The following is a 20,834-nucleotide window of genomic DNA, read 5'->3' as shown; positions in this document are numbered from 1 at the left end:
TTTTTTTTATTTATATTTTACTTGAATAAGTAAATATTATTTTGTACAAAATAACATATTGTAAACGAAAAATAAATTCATAAAAAAAATAATTACAAAAAAACTAGTACAAAAACAGGGTTTAAATTAAATTTTTAAGAACATTTAAGTTAATATTATATTACTATTTTATATTATTATTAATTTTTTTTATGTAATTAAATGAAAAAATGTCTATTGCTAAAAAAAGGCTAGCACAAGAAAGAGCAGAATGGAGAAAAGATCACCCTGCTGGATTTTCAGCAAAATATAGTCCCATGAGTGATGGTAAGGGGCTCGATATTATGAAATGGATATGTAAAATACCAGGAAAAAAGGTATAAATAATTTTTTCATGTATATATTATTAGTATTTTTTTTTTTAAATTATTTTTATATACTATATGGACAAGGGAATAAAATAAATGAATATAGCATATCAATACAAAGTATTGTACTACCATACATTACCATCAATTGCTTTCCTATTTTATGTCTTTTTATTAACTGATATTTTATTGTTTTGTTGTTTATTATTTGTAGGGAGGTTTATGGGAAGGTGGGGAATTTCCAATTATCATGGAATTTACTGATGATTATCCAAGTAAACCCCCTAAGTGTAAATTTACTACTGTTTTATTTCATCCAAATATTTATCCATCAGGTATTTATTCAAACATAAATAAATAAAATGGATTTCATGCATTCAAGTATGTATATATGCACAGCTAGCTATTTTTTTTTTTTTTTTTTCCAATTTTATGCGTATACCCTCCTTAGGAACTGTATGCTTATCAATCTTAAATGAGGATGAAGATTGGAAACCTTCAATCACTATTAAACAAATTCTTTTGGGAATACAAGTATAACAATTTTTCTTTTCCATTTATTGATAAGTACATGCTAAATAATATATACACTTATATAGCTACATATTTTTTTTCAACTTTTTATAACTTTAATTAGGATTTACTTGACAACCCTAACCCAAATTCTCCTGCACAAGCAGAACCATTTTTATTATATCAACAAGATCGAGAATCATATGAAAAAAAAGTAAAAAAACAAGCATTGGAATTTAGACCAAAGGATTGAATAAACAATACTAATATATGTATATGCATGTAAAATATATGAATGATTAATAATGTGAATGAAAATTATAAACCAAGAATAATGATTATTATATAATGCAAAAGAAAGATACACACAATTCTTCACATATATATTTGCATGTCTTTGTGTATGTTATTTTATTTTGAATGAATAATGATATTTACTTTTATAAATTATAATGCGAAAAAAAAAGATTTTAAGTTATCCTATATTTTAAGCAGTAATATTTCCTATGAAAAATTAGGAAATAATTTATACCAGCATATTATATGTATCCTCATATATATATATATATATATACATGGATATATGTGAATATGTAATGAGTGTAAAAAAAAAATACATTGTTTTTAAGCAATGATACAATATTATATATTTATTATTTTTTTTTTTTAAATGTATATATTAATCTATATATGTTTATATTTATTTATATGTATGTCCACATATATCCGTAGATATGTTTTCATGTATTTGAATTTTATAAAAAAAAAATAAAGGGACTTGAAAATTAAATTAATATTTTTTTTAAAAGAAAAAAAAATTTAATACTCATATAAATTAAGCTTTAAATAAAAAATATATATATTTTTAAAAGGGCATAGAATCTTTGTCAATAACCTTGAAAGGGTTAGAAAGATGTCCATCACTTTTGTGTGTATATTTATATTTTAGGGTTAATCGGATATTGAATGAGGATATATAATGCGTTCGGGGTTACTATTGGTCCTTTTTATTTGAAATTTGTAATTTTAATTATATTTGAAAAAAATAATAAATACAGCGTAAGGCATAGATAAAGTTGTTTTGAACTGATAAAAAAAATCGGTGTATATTTGAAATAAAGAAAAAAAAAAAAAGTAAAAAATATGAACATTCTTAAAATATTTACAATATAAATAAGTATATTTCCAAATATATACATTTTATGTATGATCAGAAAGAAAAATATATAATTATTTTATAAAATAAAAACAAAAAAGATAAAATATATTTTTTTCAACATTTGGAAAATAGTTTATTACCCCCTGTATATTTTAACATTTTTTCTATTTCTGTTGCATTTGAAATTTAATAAATATTTCCTTTATATACTTTTAAAAAAAAATAATAAAATTTTAATACATATTTGAATAAGTTATTTCGTGTGTTTTATAAGCGCATATCAAGCACACATTCTAATTGTGCGTGGTATACAAAAACCTTCTTTTCAATTTTATTATTATTTTGTTATCATTATATATACAAATGTTTTATGTAAAGAATTAAAATATTTTATCTTTTTCCTATATCATATTATTTAATTGGATATATGATGGATTTGTTTCCCTTTTTATTTTTTTTACTAAAATATCCTTTCATTTCGTTAAGTGCATATTCACATATATAATCCATAAGTACAAGCTATCTGTGTAATATCATTGATTTTTATTAACAAATTAATATTACAACTTATAAAATTCTGTATAGTTACTCATATAATTAGATTTAAATATGTGTGTATATAAATAAGTAATATATGATATCAATGGACATAATATTAAATATATTTATTTTTATATATGGATTTTTAAATGTGATATTGACATTATAAATTTTAAGCAATTATAATATTATTATTTTTTATTTTTTTATAAAACATGTGCATCTACTATATATATAACCTATTGCACGCCTTGCCTAGCGTTGTCACAAAATACATACACAAATATGTGTATATGTGTATATAACAAATAGTAGGCAATATATCTTTATTATTTTTTTTTTATTCACCCTATTTATTATTTTTAGCTCTCTTTTTATATTACACACCTTTGCATGGTTAAACAATGATATTGAATGTGAAAAATCCAAAAATAAAGGGAGTATTTCGAGTCGTGTCAAGTTTATGTAATTCAAATAAATTAAAAAATGTAAATTATATAAATAAAAAAAGAGAAAAAGTAGTTATTTTAGGATCAGGATGGGGTGGTATTCATTTTTTATTAAATATAGATTTTCAAAAATATGATGTAACATTAATATCGCCAAGAAATTATTTTACTTTCACTCCTTTGTTACCTTGTTTATGTAGTGGAACATTAAATGTAGATGCATGTTCAGAAAATGTTGAAACTTTATTAAAAAAAAATAAAATTTCTGGCAAATATTTAAAACTAGAATGTATAGATATAGTATATAAAGATAAATATATAAAGTGTAAAGATAGTATAAATAGTAATAATGAAATTAAAATATATTATGATTATTTAGTTATTTCAGTTGGAGCCAAAACAAATTCTTTTAATATAAAAGGAGTAGATAAATATGCGTTTTATATAAAAGATATAATTGATGCTTTAAAAATAAGAAGAAAATTTATTTCAAATTTAGAAACATGTCTAAAAAGAATAAAAACAAATAATACAAATTCTGAACATTATACTAATAATAATATAAATGATGATTTAGCAAAAAATATGTTACATGTTGTTATTGTTGGGGGGGGACCAACAGGTGTTGAAGTGGCAGCTGAGTTAGCAGATTTTGTAAATAAAGATATCAAAAATAAAAATAAATATAAAGAAATTTATAAATATATATCTATTAGTATTATTGAAGGGGGAAATAATTTACTTCCAACATTTACACAAAATATATCAAATTTTACAAAAGATACTTTTAAAAAATTAAATATAAATGTATATACAAATTATTATGTAATTGAAATAGATGAAAATAATTTTTATATAAAATCAAGTATAAATAAAAATGAAGAATATCAAAAAATACCATATGGTATAATTATATGGGCTAGTGGCTTAGCTCAAATACCATTAATAAATAATTTTATAAAAAAAATACCTGAACAAGTTAATAATAGAATATTAAATGTAAATCAATACTTAAGAGTTATTGGAATACAATCAAATAATATTTATGCAATAGGGGATTGTAAACAAATTAATCCTATTAAATCTCATGAGCATGTTAATGAAATAATAAATTGTTTAGGAAATTCAAAAATCACATCAGATATGTTAAAACAAAAATCAGAAGAATTATCAAGTATATTTCCACAACTTAGTGATAAAAAATGGGATTATAATAAAAATAAAAAATCAGAAATGACCCCAAAAGAATTAGAAAAATATTTAATTATGATTGATAAAAATTATAAGTCACCTCCACCAACAGCTCAAAATGCTAAACAAGAAGCTTTTTATTTATCAAATATATTTAACAATTATTTATATAATAATAATAATATAATACCACCATTTATTGAAAAATGGAAAGGTTCATTAGCATATGTAGGGAACCATCAAGTAGTTGCTCATTTACCATTTTATGAAATTAAAGGGGGGCTTTTTTCTTTTACATTTTGGAAAATTATTTATATGCAAATGTTATTAACATGGAAATCACGTTTTAATTTTATCTTTAGTTTTTTAAGAACAAAAATATATGGTAGGCCATTCTACTGATCTGACATGTTTAGTTATTTCGCAATTTTTTATTCACTTTTGTACATAATTTTTTTATGTTTTGTTTCGGGTATTTTTTCAAACACTTTATTATTCATTTTTAATTTTTTCACTTTTCATTTTTTTCCATTTAAATTCACCAATTTAAGTTACATCCTCTAAATGGCATAATATTATTCACACTATAAAAACGAAAGGGAGTATAGTCGTTTATTAATGTACATATATATGTGTTTGCAAATAAATATGGGATATTTCTCCAAGTTCTCTAAAAATATATTAAAAAAATTTGAAACAAATGATTATGTACTTATTCATATAGGAGCTTCATTCTGGCATTTTTTTTTTTCATTTTTTACCTAAAGTATTCGACCGCTATTATATCCTAAAAGTTATTATTTTCAATTTTATGCAAATAAAAATGACCTATATATGTGGATTACGAAGTGTGTGTACTTTATTTAAGGAATGAATACATATTATAAAACAAAGTATTTCTTTTTTTGAGTTTTATAATTCGACGTAAAGTCATGGGGTTGATTAATAAAGTTTAATTAAATGGGGAATAAATTAAAGGCGCAACTAGCTAATAAAAATGAACAAAATAAAAAAAATGAGGGAAAGCTCGGATTTGTACCCTTTTTACACACAACAAAAAAAATATCGCCAAAAAAATATTTAAGAAATAAATTTAAAAATAAATTTAAGTAAATTTAAAAGTAAACAAATGATGAAAGAACATTATACAAAAATAAGACGACATGTGTATATCCTTTCCTGAATATAAATCAGTAAAAATGAAACGGGTATGCATTTATTCCCTTTAAGAAATTATTAAAAATTTAAGATATCTTTTTCAAATTGTTCCAATTCTTTGACATCGAATTTATTTATATCATCAGCAAAATTTATGTCGTCAACAAAATTTATGTCATCTATATTTATTTCTTTGTATTTTTCGATAATATTATTTGAATTTTTTTGAATATTCAAAGTTTGGACTGTTTCATTTTCTGTTATTAAATCATTCTGAGAAGAATCGCTATGATTTTGATTTTTGTTTGGTTGATCAAAATGAAAAAGGATTTCTTCATTATCATTATTTATCATTATTTTATTTACTTTATCATTAAAACATGTATTATTTTCATTATTAATATTATCATTTTGTTTAATTTGTTTTTCTTGGCATTTTGATAATTCAGTTGTTTCCATTTTATCATGTTTAGAATTTAAAATGACACATTTGCTATTTTTCATTTCAATTAATTTTGCATCTATCAATTCCGTAGAATCACATTTTTCTGGAAACCTTTTACTTTCATCATATGCTTCATCAAAACCTCTAATATAGGAGGAGGATGTAGAATAAGAAAAAGTTAATAGGTTATTTTTATTTGGATAATTGTTGTATTGGTTCTCTATTTTATCACATCGAACATCAGAACAAGGTACTTCAGAATAAGACACATCAGAATTGTTTTTTTTTTCGCCATTTTTTTCGACGCTTTTTTCGAAACTTTTTTTTCGAGCCTCAGTTTGAGTATAAGCACATTGCTCCTCTCGAATATATTCATCATATATAGTTTGCTTGTTTTGATATATATAGTCTGCTAATTCATTATATATAATATCTATGTTAAAATAATAAGATTTCCAAAAAGCTAGTTCATTCATATATGTAGGAACAATACTATTTTTTGTTTCTAACAAATTGATATCTTGTTTAAGAATTTCTTCACTTTGTATTTTTTTTTTTCCCCAATTAAAATTATAATTCTGTAATATGTTAGTATTTATAATTTTATTTTTATCTTTATTTAATTTTAATACCTGTTCATAAATAATTCGATTAATATTATTATTAGGAAGTTTTATAGGACATGATTCGCCATATTTTTTTCTGTAAATTTTTGAAACCATAATATCTCCTTTTTTCCATGGAACTACCCTGGATAAATATATTTTACAATCATTTAAGATTGAATTTGAATTATGAGAATTTATATTTTCATTTCCATCGTCAGTTGCATTTATTTTTTCATGATATATATCACTAACTATTTTTTTAAAATTGTTAATACCATTTACAATCTTATTATTATAATATATAAATTCAGGAGTTTCAGTTGCATTTAATATATATTTGTTATTTATCTCATTTATTTTATTATTAATACTTGTTTTTAAACTCATAGAATTTGTATTATTATTTCCCTCATTCAAATCTATATTCACATTGTTTATATTTATTTCATTTAAAATTGTATTTATATTTTCTGCTTTTTTTTTTACTTGGTTACTTAACTCTTTCCACAATGAATACATTTTCAATCATAATATGAAAGGGAGTTAAAAATTTTTGCCATACAATAAATCAATGAATAAACAAATATCATATTTTTCACTTTTTTTTTAGCGTTATATAATATATTTCCAAACAATACTGGCGTTGAATTACCTACTATTTTACACAAGATTATTCAACGAAATAAAAAAGAAATTAAAATTATGAGGAAATTATTTTTTTCTAATTTATGTACTTATAAAAAAAAAGTTGTATATATATATTACATATTAAATGGCATCTTTACACATATTTTGTACAGTCTCTTATTTATACAGTTTTTTTTTTTTTTTTTTTTTTGCATGTTAATTTTGATACTTGTATTTTATTGAAATGGAAAAATATAATCTAACAAATAATGCATAAAAAAAAATAAGAGATAAATAAAATAAAGGTATAAAATAAGAAAAAATGCTGGAAAAACTATTGAAAAAAAAGACAATTATTTTTATTTATTTTATTTGAAGAGAAATAAAATATATGCACATAAATTATACACAAATATTATATATATTCTATGTGTAAATAAATTAATGCGCAGCATGTGGTATTAAAAAAAAATATTGTACTTGTATATTTAATATTTGTATGTATCCACTTTTTAAACCTTAAAAAAATAGCAATGTTAGATATATTTAATAGTATATACCCTATATTTCAAAGTTCAAACTTTTATATTATTTTATTTTTTAATTCGCTTTATATATTACGAAATACAAGCTTATATTTCGTTCATTCACCCATTTATTTATATATTTAATTGTTTATATATAATATATAATTATATGTGTGTATATATAATTATTATATATATATATGCATACATGCTTACATTTTAATAATTTGCTAAATATTCGTTATCATTGTTATACACAAAAAAATTATTTTTATGTGAATAAAAAATAGTCATGAATATATAAAATAAGTTATTATTTTAATTGTGTGCACTCACAAACTTAGTGCAAGGTGCAGTTATATATTTTGTGTACATACATCCCATGTGGGAGGTAATGGCATACATGTATATATATAAGTTCATGGATATTTAAAGGTATACACATATATATATATATATACAACGCAGCATAAATAAAACTTGTTATTAATGTTGTGTATTAATTTATTCCAAGTGGAATGAAGACATATATATGTATATGTATGCATAGTACTATTTTCCATTATATCCATATATATGCTTGGGTATATTATACATTAATTAATTACATATACAATTTTATACGTTTAATTTGCATATCCATACACAGTTATTTCAAAACGATCTAACTATAATCACCACCATTTCGTAGGTATTTTTTATTTTACTAATTTTATACTTTTTGACACTAGTACATATTATAGTGAACTCGATAAATTACAAATACATGCATAAATACTTATATATTTATAAAAATATATGAATGTGTAACTGGGAATATATACACGTTTACGCACCTCCTTGATGCGCCAAAATGAATGAAAACGTATTGAAAAATATAAAAATCAATAATAATTTTTTAGAGTTTGAAGAAATAATAAAAGACATAAATGCTCCTTTTAGTTTTATTGATTTGGTTGAAATTCCATGTGTACCTTTAGTAGACATATATGGATTATCACTACTTAGTAATGAAGCATATTTAGAATATAAAAATGGATTACGAGAGGATAAGTTAAAGGTAGATGATGAAATAGTATTATCATTATTTTTTGCTGTAAAATTATATAAAAAAAATATTATAAAAATTAAGTTCCCTTCTTATTATGATATAATCGAAACTTTAAAATTTGATCCAATTTCAGTAACAATTGGCTTGTTTAATCAATTTTATTTTGAAACCGCATATGAGCTATGTAATATATTACCTACTAATGAATGGCCATCAACTAATTTTTACGATATATTAAAAAAAGCGGAAAAAACAAGAATACATTTTTTAATAAATAATAAAAAAAAATTAAATGCCTATTTCTTAGAAGGCCTTACAAATAAAGAAAAAAAAATTTATAAATATTTTATTGAAGGTACTTCCAAAGAAAGGGAAAGAATGAATAAAGAAACAACACTTTTTTATTTTTATGAGAAGGAAAAATAATAAAAGTGGCGTCTGAAATTACAAATACCAATGAAACATATATTTTTTTTCTTTTTGTTGTGTTTATGAAGATACACCTTGCATGTATAATTTTTAATTATTAATCTACGTATGTATAAGTATGCATGTTGCAGCTATTATTTTATCGTTTTTTTTTTCTCCTTTGTTTTAAAAACATTATTTGTTAATACAACATAAAATTAGCTAACTATTTGATAATATATTTTCACCATATTATTCCCATCATATGTGTTTGTTTGGTTAACTTTTTTTTATGACAAAAATTCTGAACATGTCATAAAAATAAAGGAAAAAAAACTTATATTTTGAACAAGAAATAAAAAATAGTTAAACATTTTTTTGGTTCATATATTTTTTTTTAAATAAGTTGCTAACTAATCATTATATATGACTTGTAAAGTTCTTATAAAACAATCATGTCAGAAATGTAATAAAAAAATGCATTACAACTTGAAATAATTATATAAATGATAAAATTGAAAAAATTTATAACTATTTATATGGACAATGTTAAAAATTTTAATTTAAACCAATGCCAAGTCGTTACAAACATTGGATCAATAAAAAAGGTGAATAAGTTTATAAAAAATTAACAAAATAGTACGAATATATTAAGATGTATTTAAATGTTTAAAATAACGAGTCACGGTGCATATAATAAAAATATGCAACTAAATAAATATTTCGTTTTGGAGCACGACTTTAGCAAATATTAATAAAGGATGTGCATATAATTCGTAGTTACCTGAATTTTTATATATGTATTTATTGTGTGCGAATACAACAAAAACACCAATTAATGCCAGCATTTAAAAACAAATTAATATAAATACACAAAAAAACAACTGTAGAAATGTATCCACATACATATGTATGCAAATGCATGCGTATATATATGTAAAGATGACATTTTTTTAAATGTATCAACAAATCACAGCATGTTTTCAAAGAAGTGTAAAACAATAGAAATAAAAAAAAATTAATAATAAGCTGTACTATATATATATATATATATATATACATAATCCAGTTAAGCTCCAATTAATGCCTTTTTTTCTCGTATTTCTGAAACTTTTAAGTATATACAAGATAATAAAGCAATAACACCAAGGACGTTTAAGCCATAAACAACTGGAAAGTATTTCTTTTCTCCCATATTAATATATACAACATTTGTCAAATATGTCAGATAAAAATTCAAAAATAAGAATAACGCACTGACTGCAAACATAATTCCACATAATTTTCCAAAATGTTCTTTTGAATATTTTTCATCAATATAACAATAAAAACATGAAAATAGAAATGATATATACAAAAAGAATAAAAATATTGAGGCCATTCGACAATATACTGAATCAAATAATATTAGAAAATAAGCTAATGATCCAAATGTGTTATTTGTTATAATACTATATACTGATCCAAACTTTCCTGCTAAATATCCAAATAATGGGGTAGGTATAAATGATAAAATTGTGGCTATAGAAAATATTGTTGTTAAATCATTGTTATTCCATATAAATATCGATCTATTTGTTTTCATAAAATAATCAAATTTGATCATACTAGTACTACAAATAAATGTTGTTATTAAATATTCCCATTTTTTTTTATGACTCCATAAAATTTTGATTTTTTCAAATAAACTATCTTTATTTGTGCTACTTAAATTAGTATTAGTTTTATTTCCCATTTCAATTTTATCTATATCATTTATCATATCTACTTTTGGCTTCTTATCTGTATGTGACGATCCAGTAGCAATTTCACTTCCTATTTTTGAAATTTTATTATATTTTTTTGGTACAATAAATAACCCAACCATAAAAGAAAATAAACTGCAAGTAAGTAAATAAAATATACATAAAATATAAAATTCATTGTTTTTAAAATTGAAGGTATAAAAAAATGCGATTTTTAAAAACGATCCAATCCCAAATCCAGTAGATCGAGCAGATCCCAATATTCCAAATATCAATGATTCTTTTTTGTTAAAATATTTAGATAATTTTAACAATGGAATAAATGATAAATCTGCTGATATACCCAAACACATAAAAAAAACATACCAAGCATATGAATGCTTAATTATGCTTAATAATATAAATCCTAATGCCAATATGGATTGTCCCCATAAAAAGCATATTCTTTCTCCAAATGTATCTAATACATATCCACTAATTGATGATAAAAAAAAATGAACAAAAAATGATATTGTGAATAAATTATTCACAGCTGCATCTCTATTGCCACATGTATCATAAACATTATTTTCATCAACTCGAAATGATTCTATTACATCGCCTTCTTTACACAATTCAATAAATGCTCCACTTTTGTAAATAATTGGTTGCCATCCACTAAAACCCCCATGTACAAAAGTTCCTATTGAAGCAACAATCGAATATATTACTAAAACAATCCATCTATTGATTTTTAAATCATTAATTTCCTCATTTGCATATTTTATTTCTGAAATTTCTTCATTCCCTTTAGTTGACATTGTATATATGCATAGACGATTTAATATATTATTATATAAATTGCTTGAAAAAAAATATAAAATTTGGGGCTTTTATTTTTTCGTGTTATTATGAAATTAAAATATTTGGCTACTTTTGGGGCAAGTCTATATATCCTTGAATTATTATTATAACTTGTACAGGTATGTGTATAAATCGTTTTAAAATATCTGGACAATTGTACATATACTACATGTATAATGAAATGGAAGAAATATAGCGAATTTTATATTTCCTTTTCTATATACTTATAAAAAAAAATTAAATAACTGTAAATTTTTCTATATACTTATATATAAAAAATAAATATATAAGTCTTATCATATATATTTAAAAAAGTAATTCAAAACGCGCTTTTAAACACAACTGATACCGTTTAAAAATATACATTATTTTGAAGAAAACATTAAAAATATAAAATTATATATATATATATATATAATCCAAATAAAAATAAAATGGAAACAAATAACAAAAACATTAATAAATTTATTCAAAACAAAATAAATTTAAACATTCACCACATTGTGGGAATAAAAAATAACAAAATAATTAAATACGCCACTTATTTAAAATATATTTATGTATGTACATGCACAATGATGTTTTAAATAAACTTTATCTTTTATTATATATATATATATATATCAGAATTATAAACAAATATATATGTAATATTATATTGTGGTTTCCCTTTAATTTTGTAAAAAATAAAATAAACATGTAATTAAAATGCATTTTCAATTTTATTCATATATCAATAATACAAATAAATATATTTTTTATTATTCTAATAATTCGAAATATAAATTCAAAGATTTTTTGATTTTCATTACTCAGCTTTTATTAATTTCCTTTTTTTTTTATTGGAAATTTTTAATAAACAAACTGTGTAATAAGTTAGGTTTTAATAAATACAGATCATATTCATATATAATTACATGTAAATATATTATGCGAATTGTGTTATATCCCATAACTACGCATGTCCCAATTATACAACAAATACCATATACTGGATGGTACATATATGGACAAAAAACAAATTTGTAATTTCTATTTTCTTATATTTATGCCAACTTTTAGTTAATAATTTAATTTCCTCACTACCTTAAATATAAGATCGGTTTCATATTTATTTTACGATAAAAATAACGAATTAGAACAAAAAAAAAAGTTAATTCATTAAAACTTATTATGTTTAAAAAAAGTAACAAAAAAAATGTTTCAAATAATGCAAAATATATTATCACGACCACTGACACATGCTATACTTTTTTACATTTATGAAAATAAATAAGCATGCTGTATGCATATGTATGTATATATATATATATTATTGGGAAGCTAAATATTTTCTTTATATTCCTCATTAAGGAAACACAAAAATATATTAACAATGATTATTATAAAAAGGGATGATATTCAAATTATTAATAATAGGGAATCAAATAACCAAACTTTTTACTTATTTTGTATTATTTAATATTTGTCCATAAATCGGATGGAATCCTTATATTATTACAAAACGGATTGAATAAATAAGCAAATAATAATTAAATATGCGTATATTTATTTTTATTTTTTTTTCCATTTGTGTGTACAAGTCATAATATGTGAATATAATATAAACTTTATTTGTGACTGTTTTGAGAAAGATCTGTGTGCATATATATTCATTCTTTTTTATGTATGGATATAAAGATTAAAAACACATTTTTTTAATTTTATTTTTTCTATATTTATTAAATTAAAACTATTTGTTTCCATAATAAGGGAATTGCAAAACATTACTGTTTCATATATATACAAATATTTTATAGTTCATTAAAATGCGTTGTATTTTTTTTATTCTTCAAAATTATTTAATAGGCTTATATCATCATTATAAAAAAGTTCAGCACATCCTTTTTTGTTTGCGTCTAAACATTTATCTACCCATTCACTATATACATCAATACATTCATCTAAATTTGTAATTTGACTAACATATTTTACTCCACATTTCAAACAATTCAACTCTCCTATTCCTCTAGACCTATACCTATAAGGTTTATAATTGAATATAAAAATGTTGTAAATATTATTGCTTGTTCAGAAAAAAAAACATAAAAATATGTAATAGTCATGTATAAAATGTAGGTAATAAATTAGGAATAAATGCATGGACAATATTCATTTGTTTTTTCTTTCTTTTTATAACTTTTACATTTTAATATCCACTGATTTTTTATAACTGCAAAAAGGGCAGTTGAATTGCTTGTCAAGTTTTATTGGTTTTTTTTTTCGTGGCTTTACTTTTTTAACTTTGCTTCGAGCCATTTTTTCCCATCAAATTTTTTTTATTTTATGTATTTGTTTGTAATTTGATATTTTTTAAATATTCTATATATAATATTTAATTTTATTGTTTACTTATAAATTCGATTTAAATTAAAACTTACAATATATATAATATGGCACGTATTTTACACGATAAATTTAAAAAAAAAAGATGAAAAATAAATAATCACTTCAATGTTATATAAAATTGTATTTTGAAATTAAAAGTAAATAATAAGTAAATAACTTAAATATAAGTAATCGAAAAAATCCCCAATAGGCCCCATAAATATATTACCCATCTACATATATATAAAATATAAACAAATATATATTATAACTAATTGAATATCCAGGAAATTTCTAATTTAACTCATTTAATTGTTAATGGGTGTTTGCGAAATAAGGAGAAAATAAAAAAAGTAATTAAAGATCAAATGTTAAGATGTGTATTAAAATTAAAGATGATAAATAATATTTTTTTTCTATATTCTATATAAAAGAAACATAAAATTATATAACATGTACATAAATATAAACTTTTTCCAATTTTATTTTGTTGTTTTTTTTATTTTATTTTTTATTTTTCCACCTATTTCCAATCTTTCCCCCCTTTCTTTCCTTTTTAAATATAAAAAAAATATCAAGTTTAAATATTCATTTAGCTATTAAAAAAAACTAAAATATACAATATATGTAATGAATAAAATAATTTTCTTATTTAAATAATAATAATAATAATAATAAAAACAAGATCGTTTTTTTCAAACAATATTTTTTTACCCATAAGCCGAATATATATTTAAAGCGCCGGCAAAAGTCGTATATACTATTATTTGGCACAAGGTATTGAATATTTATGGATAAATTTTACAAAACTGTAGTTTACTACATTACAGACAAAGGTTATACATAAATGTAAAATAAATTTAAGTAAAAAATTCACGAAAAAAATGTAAAATAAATTTAAGTTAATACATATTATATTATTAATATGTAGCATACACACACATATATAAATATGCATAAAAGGTAGAAATATAATTTCGCATATTTTTCTTTTCCTACATTTGAGATTATTATTTTTAATGTTGAAAAAAAAAAATTAAAAAGGGAAAATCAATTTAATAGTATATAAAATGGTAAAAATATTTCCTGTAGAAATATATGCACACAAAAGTGAAAAAGGTCAAAATAATTTTACAAAATTTTTATTTGAAATATATATAGTTAAATAAAATTAACAGGAATATATATTTACACACTATTCTTCAAATATAAACATATATTTTTCTCTCTTTTTCGGTTAGTATATTTATTTGTATATACCTTTTTTCTTATTAATTATATTCTACATCCTCATTTCCATCTTTAATTTATGTTAATATTTTTGTTTATTGCACACAACTTTTCAAATTAACAATTAAATAGAAAAAAAGTTAATCCTTTTTGGTGAAAGGCTATCAATTTATTTGTCTTATATTTTATTTTCCTTAAATATGCTACGGCTTTTATTTCGTAATCATTGTTATAGTAGTTAAATTACATTTATATATTATTAAATTGTATAATAAATATAAAAAAAACTAGGAAAGAATTTATATATCGTATCATTTGTTGTTATATTGCAAATAAAATATATTTTTAATGGTGAACTCGGTTAAACCTCTAATGGAGAGCATTCAAATTGTTAAATATAATAAAAAAAACAAATATAATGTCAAATAATTTAAAAATAGATGAAGATAATAATTTAATATTTCAAAATATCGAAACTAATAACGTCGCGAAAGAAATAATACCAGAGGAAAATAAAATATATAATGACAATAATGAAAAAAATGAGAAAGACATATTAATTGATGTAAATACAGAGCCAACAAAAAATGAGTTTAACAAAGTAGAAATATATAATGACGAAAAAAATATAAAATTATTAAATAAAGATGTTGATTGTTCTTTAAGTTTAAGGATTATTCAAATTCCAGAATTAAATGAAACTCAAAATGAAATAATAAATAAAAAAACAAATAATTATACAGAAAATAATATCGAATATAATGAAAATCATTATAATGGTATTAATACAATATGTGATGAAAAAGAATGCTCTTATAGTATTACTAAAGAAATAAATAAAACATTACCAAATTTAGAAAATAAAATTGATGGAATAGAAAAAATAGATAACACTGTAGAAAAAACAAAATATGTTCTACAAAATATTCAAAGTGAAATTTTTGAAAATAATAGTGATAAAGACAAAAATCTTGAAATGTTTTCACTTATGAACACAGTTAATAATTTTAAAACTGAAATCGAAAATGATAATAATAATATTTTTGAAACAATTAGTAAAAAAGGGTTACTATTTATATTAACTATACAAGAAGTATTTATAAATAAAACACAACAAATATTATGTGCAAAATGTTGTAATGAAATGCATTGCATTGATAATATTAATAGTATTTTTAAAGATATTCTTAAATTGAAAATAGAAAAACAAACAAATGAAATATATATGGTTCGATTTTTAGAAAAATTAAAAACGGATTCTACAAAATCGAATACAATACTAAAAGACAAAATCAATGAACAATATATTTTAATAAATAAATTAATTAAAGAAAAACAAATTCTTAACAATACAATAAATAAATTAAAACAAAATATATTATTAATGCAAAATGAAAATAATGTTTCATCTTCAAATATCAAAATAAAAATACATAACCATTTCCTTATTTTCACAGATTATGTATATCAATTGTTACTAAAAATTTATTCTGAATTTTCAGAAAAAAATGATAAATTAGCTTGTCTAATTGATAAATTAAAATCGATAATGTTAGAAGATCGAGAACATTTTCCTAATATTGAAAAAAAAAAAAAAAAAATAGTTAGTCTTTTAGAAAATATTAATGAGACTGATAAAAAAAATTGCAAATCAGAAAAAACAAAGAAAAATAAAAGAACAAACAAAAAAAATAGTAGTAATAATAACAAAATATCAAAAAGTAAACGTAAAAAACATATTCAAAAATATTCAGATAGTGAATATACGGAAAATATAAGTTCAACTTCACTATTTAATAAATCCAAATTATCAACTTATTCTTCAAAAAATATGACTTGTTCAGAAAAAAATGAAAATTCTGAAATTCTATGTTCAGATAATTATGCTGAACAATTATCAAGCGAAATGTTTTTATCAGATTTAACAAATATGAATACAAAAATTTGGGGAATTCGGAAAAAAAAAAAAAAAAAAAATAATAATGATAATAGTTTAGTCATTTGCAAAAACACAAAAGAAAATAGTTACCTATTGAAAAAGAAAAAAAAAATAAAATCACGACCCTTTGGTTATAATGAAAAGGAATTTGATAAAAACATAAATTCGAAAAGTTTTAAAAGTAGACAAATACGAAAGGAATTAAGTAAATATAAAAAACGTTATATTGAAGAAATGAAAAGAAATAAAACATTGAAATTTCTTCTAAAAAACAAGGTAATGATATAAAAAATATAGAGTTACTTAAATAAAACAAAATTATTCTGATATTCCCAATAATATATAATATCATCACTATTCTGAATGCAACGATTTGAATAAAATAAGTGATCTAGTTTTGTTGAAAACAGAAAAGAGTAATAATTTAGAATTTTTCGAAATTTCTCGGCATTTCTTTTCTGTAGGATGAAGAAATAGAACAAATAAAAAAAGGAATTCGTAGTGAAATGGAAAGACAGCAAATAAAGTATGAAGAAAATGAAGAGATTCAATTAAAAAAAATAAATGAAATGAAAATATTATTAGACAATCATAAAATTAACAACGAACAGTTGGCAAATAGAAACAAAGAATTTAATGAACTAAATGATGAATTAAAAAAAAAAATAGATATGTATATATATTCAGAAAAAATGTTAAATAGCAAATTAATAGACTTAAATATATCACTTACAAAAGAAAAAGAAATAAATAATAATTTATTATCAGAAAATATAAAATTAAAAAATATAATTCTCCAAGTTAATAATAAACATATTTATTGTAACAAACAATATGAAAATCATATGGAAAATTTTACAAATAATCAAAATTTAAATTATATGAATAAAAATGAAATAAATGATCAAAATATAAATAATTATAAAATATTTTACAGAAATTCTGCTGGTTCATACCTTAATGAAATGGACAAAAAATATTTTGACATACATAATGATATATTCACAAAGTTTCCGAAACAAAATATGGGGAATTGCATAGATTGTATGCATGAAAATAATGAAACTATAAATTTTAATTATAAATTAATAAATCAAAAAAAAAAAAATCGAGATAAAAAAGATATAGACAGATGTAGATTTGATCCAAGTCATAGTTATGAAACTGTTAATAAACATAGTGATTACGGAGAATATTATAATAAATCTTTTAAAAAAAAATATTATAAAAATAATTATAAATTTGGTGATATAGGTTCTTCATGTTATAGTGACAATTATATTGATGTAAAAAAAACAAGAAAAAACTATAAATTAGAAAAAAAAAAAAAATCAAAAAAACGAAAAAACAGCATATCATCAGAAAGTATAAATAATAGTTCAGATCAGAGAGTCACAAACGAAATAAAAAAAGACCTTTTAAATTTTAATGAAACAAATTATAAAAATATGATAAAAAATATAACTAAAGAAAAAAATGAAATCGAAAAAATAAAAGAGGATGATTTATATTCTATATTTATGCAAAATTGGGGAGATTCAAATATATTAAGTAATGAAAACATAGAAGCATTAAATTTAAGTTCATCTTTTTTAAATAATTTAAATGCTAATGAAGCATCTACTAATGAGGAAATAAAAGACAGTGGTTTAAAAAATGAAATAAATGCCAACAATCCTATTGATTCATTTTCAAAAAATAATAAAATTTCTACAAAAAAAAATCAGGAGCAAAATACAAACCTATATTATAATAATCAGATATATAATTTAGAATCAGTTACACCGAATAAGGAAGAAAAAAATATAGAACAACAAACGTACTTGAATCCATCAAATTCACTATTTAACCATAAAAAAGATGAACTAAGTTTAGAAATGAATAATTCAAAAGAATTTATTCAAAATGTTGAAAATAAAAACATTGATTTAGATAAAGAAGAAAATAATCATACTAATTTGATTGAAACAATTGTTAATAAAATTTCTGATAAAGAAAATAACGAAGGGAATGATATTTTAATAAACTATGAATGGTACAAAAAAAATAAAGAAAAATATATGCACATAAGTTTAAAAAATAAAATGGATAATTCAAATGAATCCGAAATAACAAGAAAAGATGCGAAAAATGTTTTAATAGCTCATACATTAAATAAATTGGATCCTAAAACAGATAATAAAAATATTCCAGAAAATACAACATCAAATATGTGGAACAATAATGATTTTAATTTTATAAATAATAAAAAAAGTGTTGACAATCCTCATTACAATAGTAACTATTCTGACAATATTTCCAAAAATTTAAACGGTATTAGTTTAAATAATAGTGATGCTCATGATATTTGTAAATCCTTAAACCAGGAATGCGATAATCAAAACGAGACATTTTTCCAGCCAATAAAGATCGATACCGATTTCGGGTCGAGAAAAGGTGCACTAAATGAAGTGGGGGACATACTAAAAAATAAACCTACTAAAATTTCTATATCCACAGAATCACAAAAAATAGTTGATCAAACAGTTAGCGGGCAAACACATAATAAAAATATGATTTTATGTAATGATACAGTAAAAAATATGTGCACAAATAACAATAATAATAGTAACAATATGAATAACACAAAAAAAATAGTCAATCAAATCTATATTAATAATAATTCTTCCCTTTTAAATGCACCAAACCTTGCAAGTAATATTGTGACTTATAGTTCCACTGAAAATTATAAAAATATTTCAAACAATACCATAAATTTAGATAGTATCAAATATATTGATCAAATAAAACAGAAGAATATAAAATTCCACATGGAACCAGCTCAGGATAATCAACAACAAATATATGCTAATAATTTAAGTGGAAATATAATAAATACTGAATGTAGTAATAAACATGTATTACCATCTTATATTTCAAATATAATAAATGAATATAACAATGATAATAAAAATAATTATGTTTTATTAAAAGAAAATGAACAATATAATATAAATTCAATTGCCCAAAAAAATGATGTGTGCAAAAGTCCAACAAACAAAAATAAAAATACAAAAAATAGGGGTGTTCTTAGCAGAATACTACGAAAAAAATAATTTTTATGTCTTTTCTTCTTATAGTCCCACATCGAAATGTCCATTCCATTTTTTTAATATTTTTTTCGCAATTATTTACAACTGTTTAGAAAATAATTTAAAAATATATTATAAATATTTTTTTATTATTCCATATTAAATATAAATAAATTTAAACCTCGCCAATACAAAAATTGAGAGAAAAAAATAGCGCAAATTGGTGTGAAATTACAACATCGGAAATATAAGAAGAGAAAAAATGGACATATAATATTATATATTTATTTAAAATTAAAAGAGACAAATTATTTATACAAAAATAGGTTTCTAATTGTATGGTACATTACAATACTTGTAAAACATTGTTTTGAAAATTACCAAAAAATTATGACTAAGCAATAATATATATGAATTGTTCATAATATTTTTTTTTTGGATACTATTTGTTGAATTTCGCTATTTATAAATCGGTATATGCAAATTGTTTATTATTCTTGATTTTTTATAAAATAATACAAAAATTAAAGACATGTTTAATTTATTAATACATAAGAGGTAAAATATTAGCGTAAACATCACACAAAGCATAACAAAATGAAACAAAAAAAAACAT

The 20,834-nt window shown here is 21.2% G+C and overlaps 7 protein-coding genes across 7 annotated transcripts; 4 read left to right on the top strand and 3 right to left on the bottom strand.

Moving 5' to 3' along the window:
• Positions 1 to 209: 209 nt before the first annotated feature.
• PBANKA_0816100 (SUMO-conjugating enzyme UBC9, putative) lies at positions 210 to 1,113 on the top strand (the record flags this gene model as incomplete). The annotated part of the gene is made up of 4 exons (XM_034564325.1): positions 210 to 356; positions 562 to 682; positions 799 to 881; positions 985 to 1,113. The coding sequence occupies 4 exons, from the start codon at positions 210 to 212 to the stop codon at positions 1,111 to 1,113; spliced, it is 480 nt and encodes a 159-aa protein (XP_034421133.1).
• Positions 1,114 to 2,963: 1,850 nt separating this feature from the next.
• Positions 2,964 to 4,601, top strand: PBANKA_0816000 (type II NADH:ubiquinone oxidoreductase; the record flags this gene model as incomplete). The annotated part of the gene is made up of 1 exon (XM_034564324.1): positions 2,964 to 4,601. The coding sequence occupies one exon, from the start codon at positions 2,964 to 2,966 to the stop codon at positions 4,599 to 4,601; it is 1,638 nt and encodes a 545-aa protein (XP_034421132.1).
• Positions 4,602 to 5,435: 834 nt separating this feature from the next.
• PBANKA_0815900 (BSD-domain protein, putative) lies at positions 5,436 to 6,929 on the bottom strand (the record flags this gene model as incomplete). The annotated part of the gene is made up of 1 exon (XM_034564323.1): positions 5,436 to 6,929. One exon carries the CDS (start codon positions 6,927 to 6,929, stop codon positions 5,436 to 5,438), a length of 1,494 nt encoding a protein of 497 aa, XP_034421131.1.
• Positions 6,930 to 8,417: 1,488 nt separating this feature from the next.
• On the top strand, positions 8,418 to 9,041 carry PBANKA_0815800 (GINS complex subunit Psf3, putative; the record flags this gene model as incomplete). The annotated part of the gene is made up of 1 exon (XM_034564322.1): positions 8,418 to 9,041. The coding sequence occupies one exon, from the start codon at positions 8,418 to 8,420 to the stop codon at positions 9,039 to 9,041; it is 624 nt and encodes a 207-aa protein (XP_034421130.1).
• A 1,051-nt stretch (positions 9,042 to 10,092) lies between these two features.
• On the bottom strand, positions 10,093 to 11,568 carry PBANKA_0815700 (apicomplexan amino acid transporter ApiAT2, putative; the record flags this gene model as incomplete). Its single annotated transcript, XM_034564321.1, has 1 exon — positions 10,093 to 11,568. The coding sequence occupies one exon, from the start codon at positions 11,566 to 11,568 to the stop codon at positions 10,093 to 10,095; it is 1,476 nt and encodes a 491-aa protein (XP_034421129.1).
• A 1,867-nt stretch (positions 11,569 to 13,435) lies between these two features.
• Positions 13,436 to 13,909, bottom strand: PBANKA_0815600 (transcription elongation factor 1, putative; the record flags this gene model as incomplete). Its single annotated transcript, XM_034564320.1, has 2 exons — positions 13,436 to 13,631; positions 13,797 to 13,909. The coding sequence occupies 2 exons, from the start codon at positions 13,907 to 13,909 to the stop codon at positions 13,436 to 13,438; spliced, it is 309 nt and encodes a 102-aa protein (XP_034421128.1).
• A 1,717-nt stretch (positions 13,910 to 15,626) lies between these two features.
• PBANKA_0815500 (conserved Plasmodium protein, unknown function) lies at positions 15,627 to 20,242 on the top strand (the record flags this gene model as incomplete). The annotated part of the gene is made up of 2 exons (XM_034564318.1): positions 15,627 to 17,423; positions 17,612 to 20,242. The coding sequence occupies 2 exons, from the start codon at positions 15,627 to 15,629 to the stop codon at positions 20,240 to 20,242; spliced, it is 4,428 nt and encodes a 1,475-aa protein (XP_034421127.1).
• Between the last annotated feature and the right edge of the window lie 592 nt (positions 20,243 to 20,834).

Source organism: Plasmodium berghei (assembly GCF_900002375.2).
Source record: "Plasmodium berghei ANKA genome assembly, chromosome: 8".
Taxonomy (NCBI): domain Eukaryota; phylum Apicomplexa; class Aconoidasida; order Haemosporida; family Plasmodiidae; genus Plasmodium; species Plasmodium berghei.
This window is presented reverse-complemented; position numbering and strand designations above follow the sequence as displayed.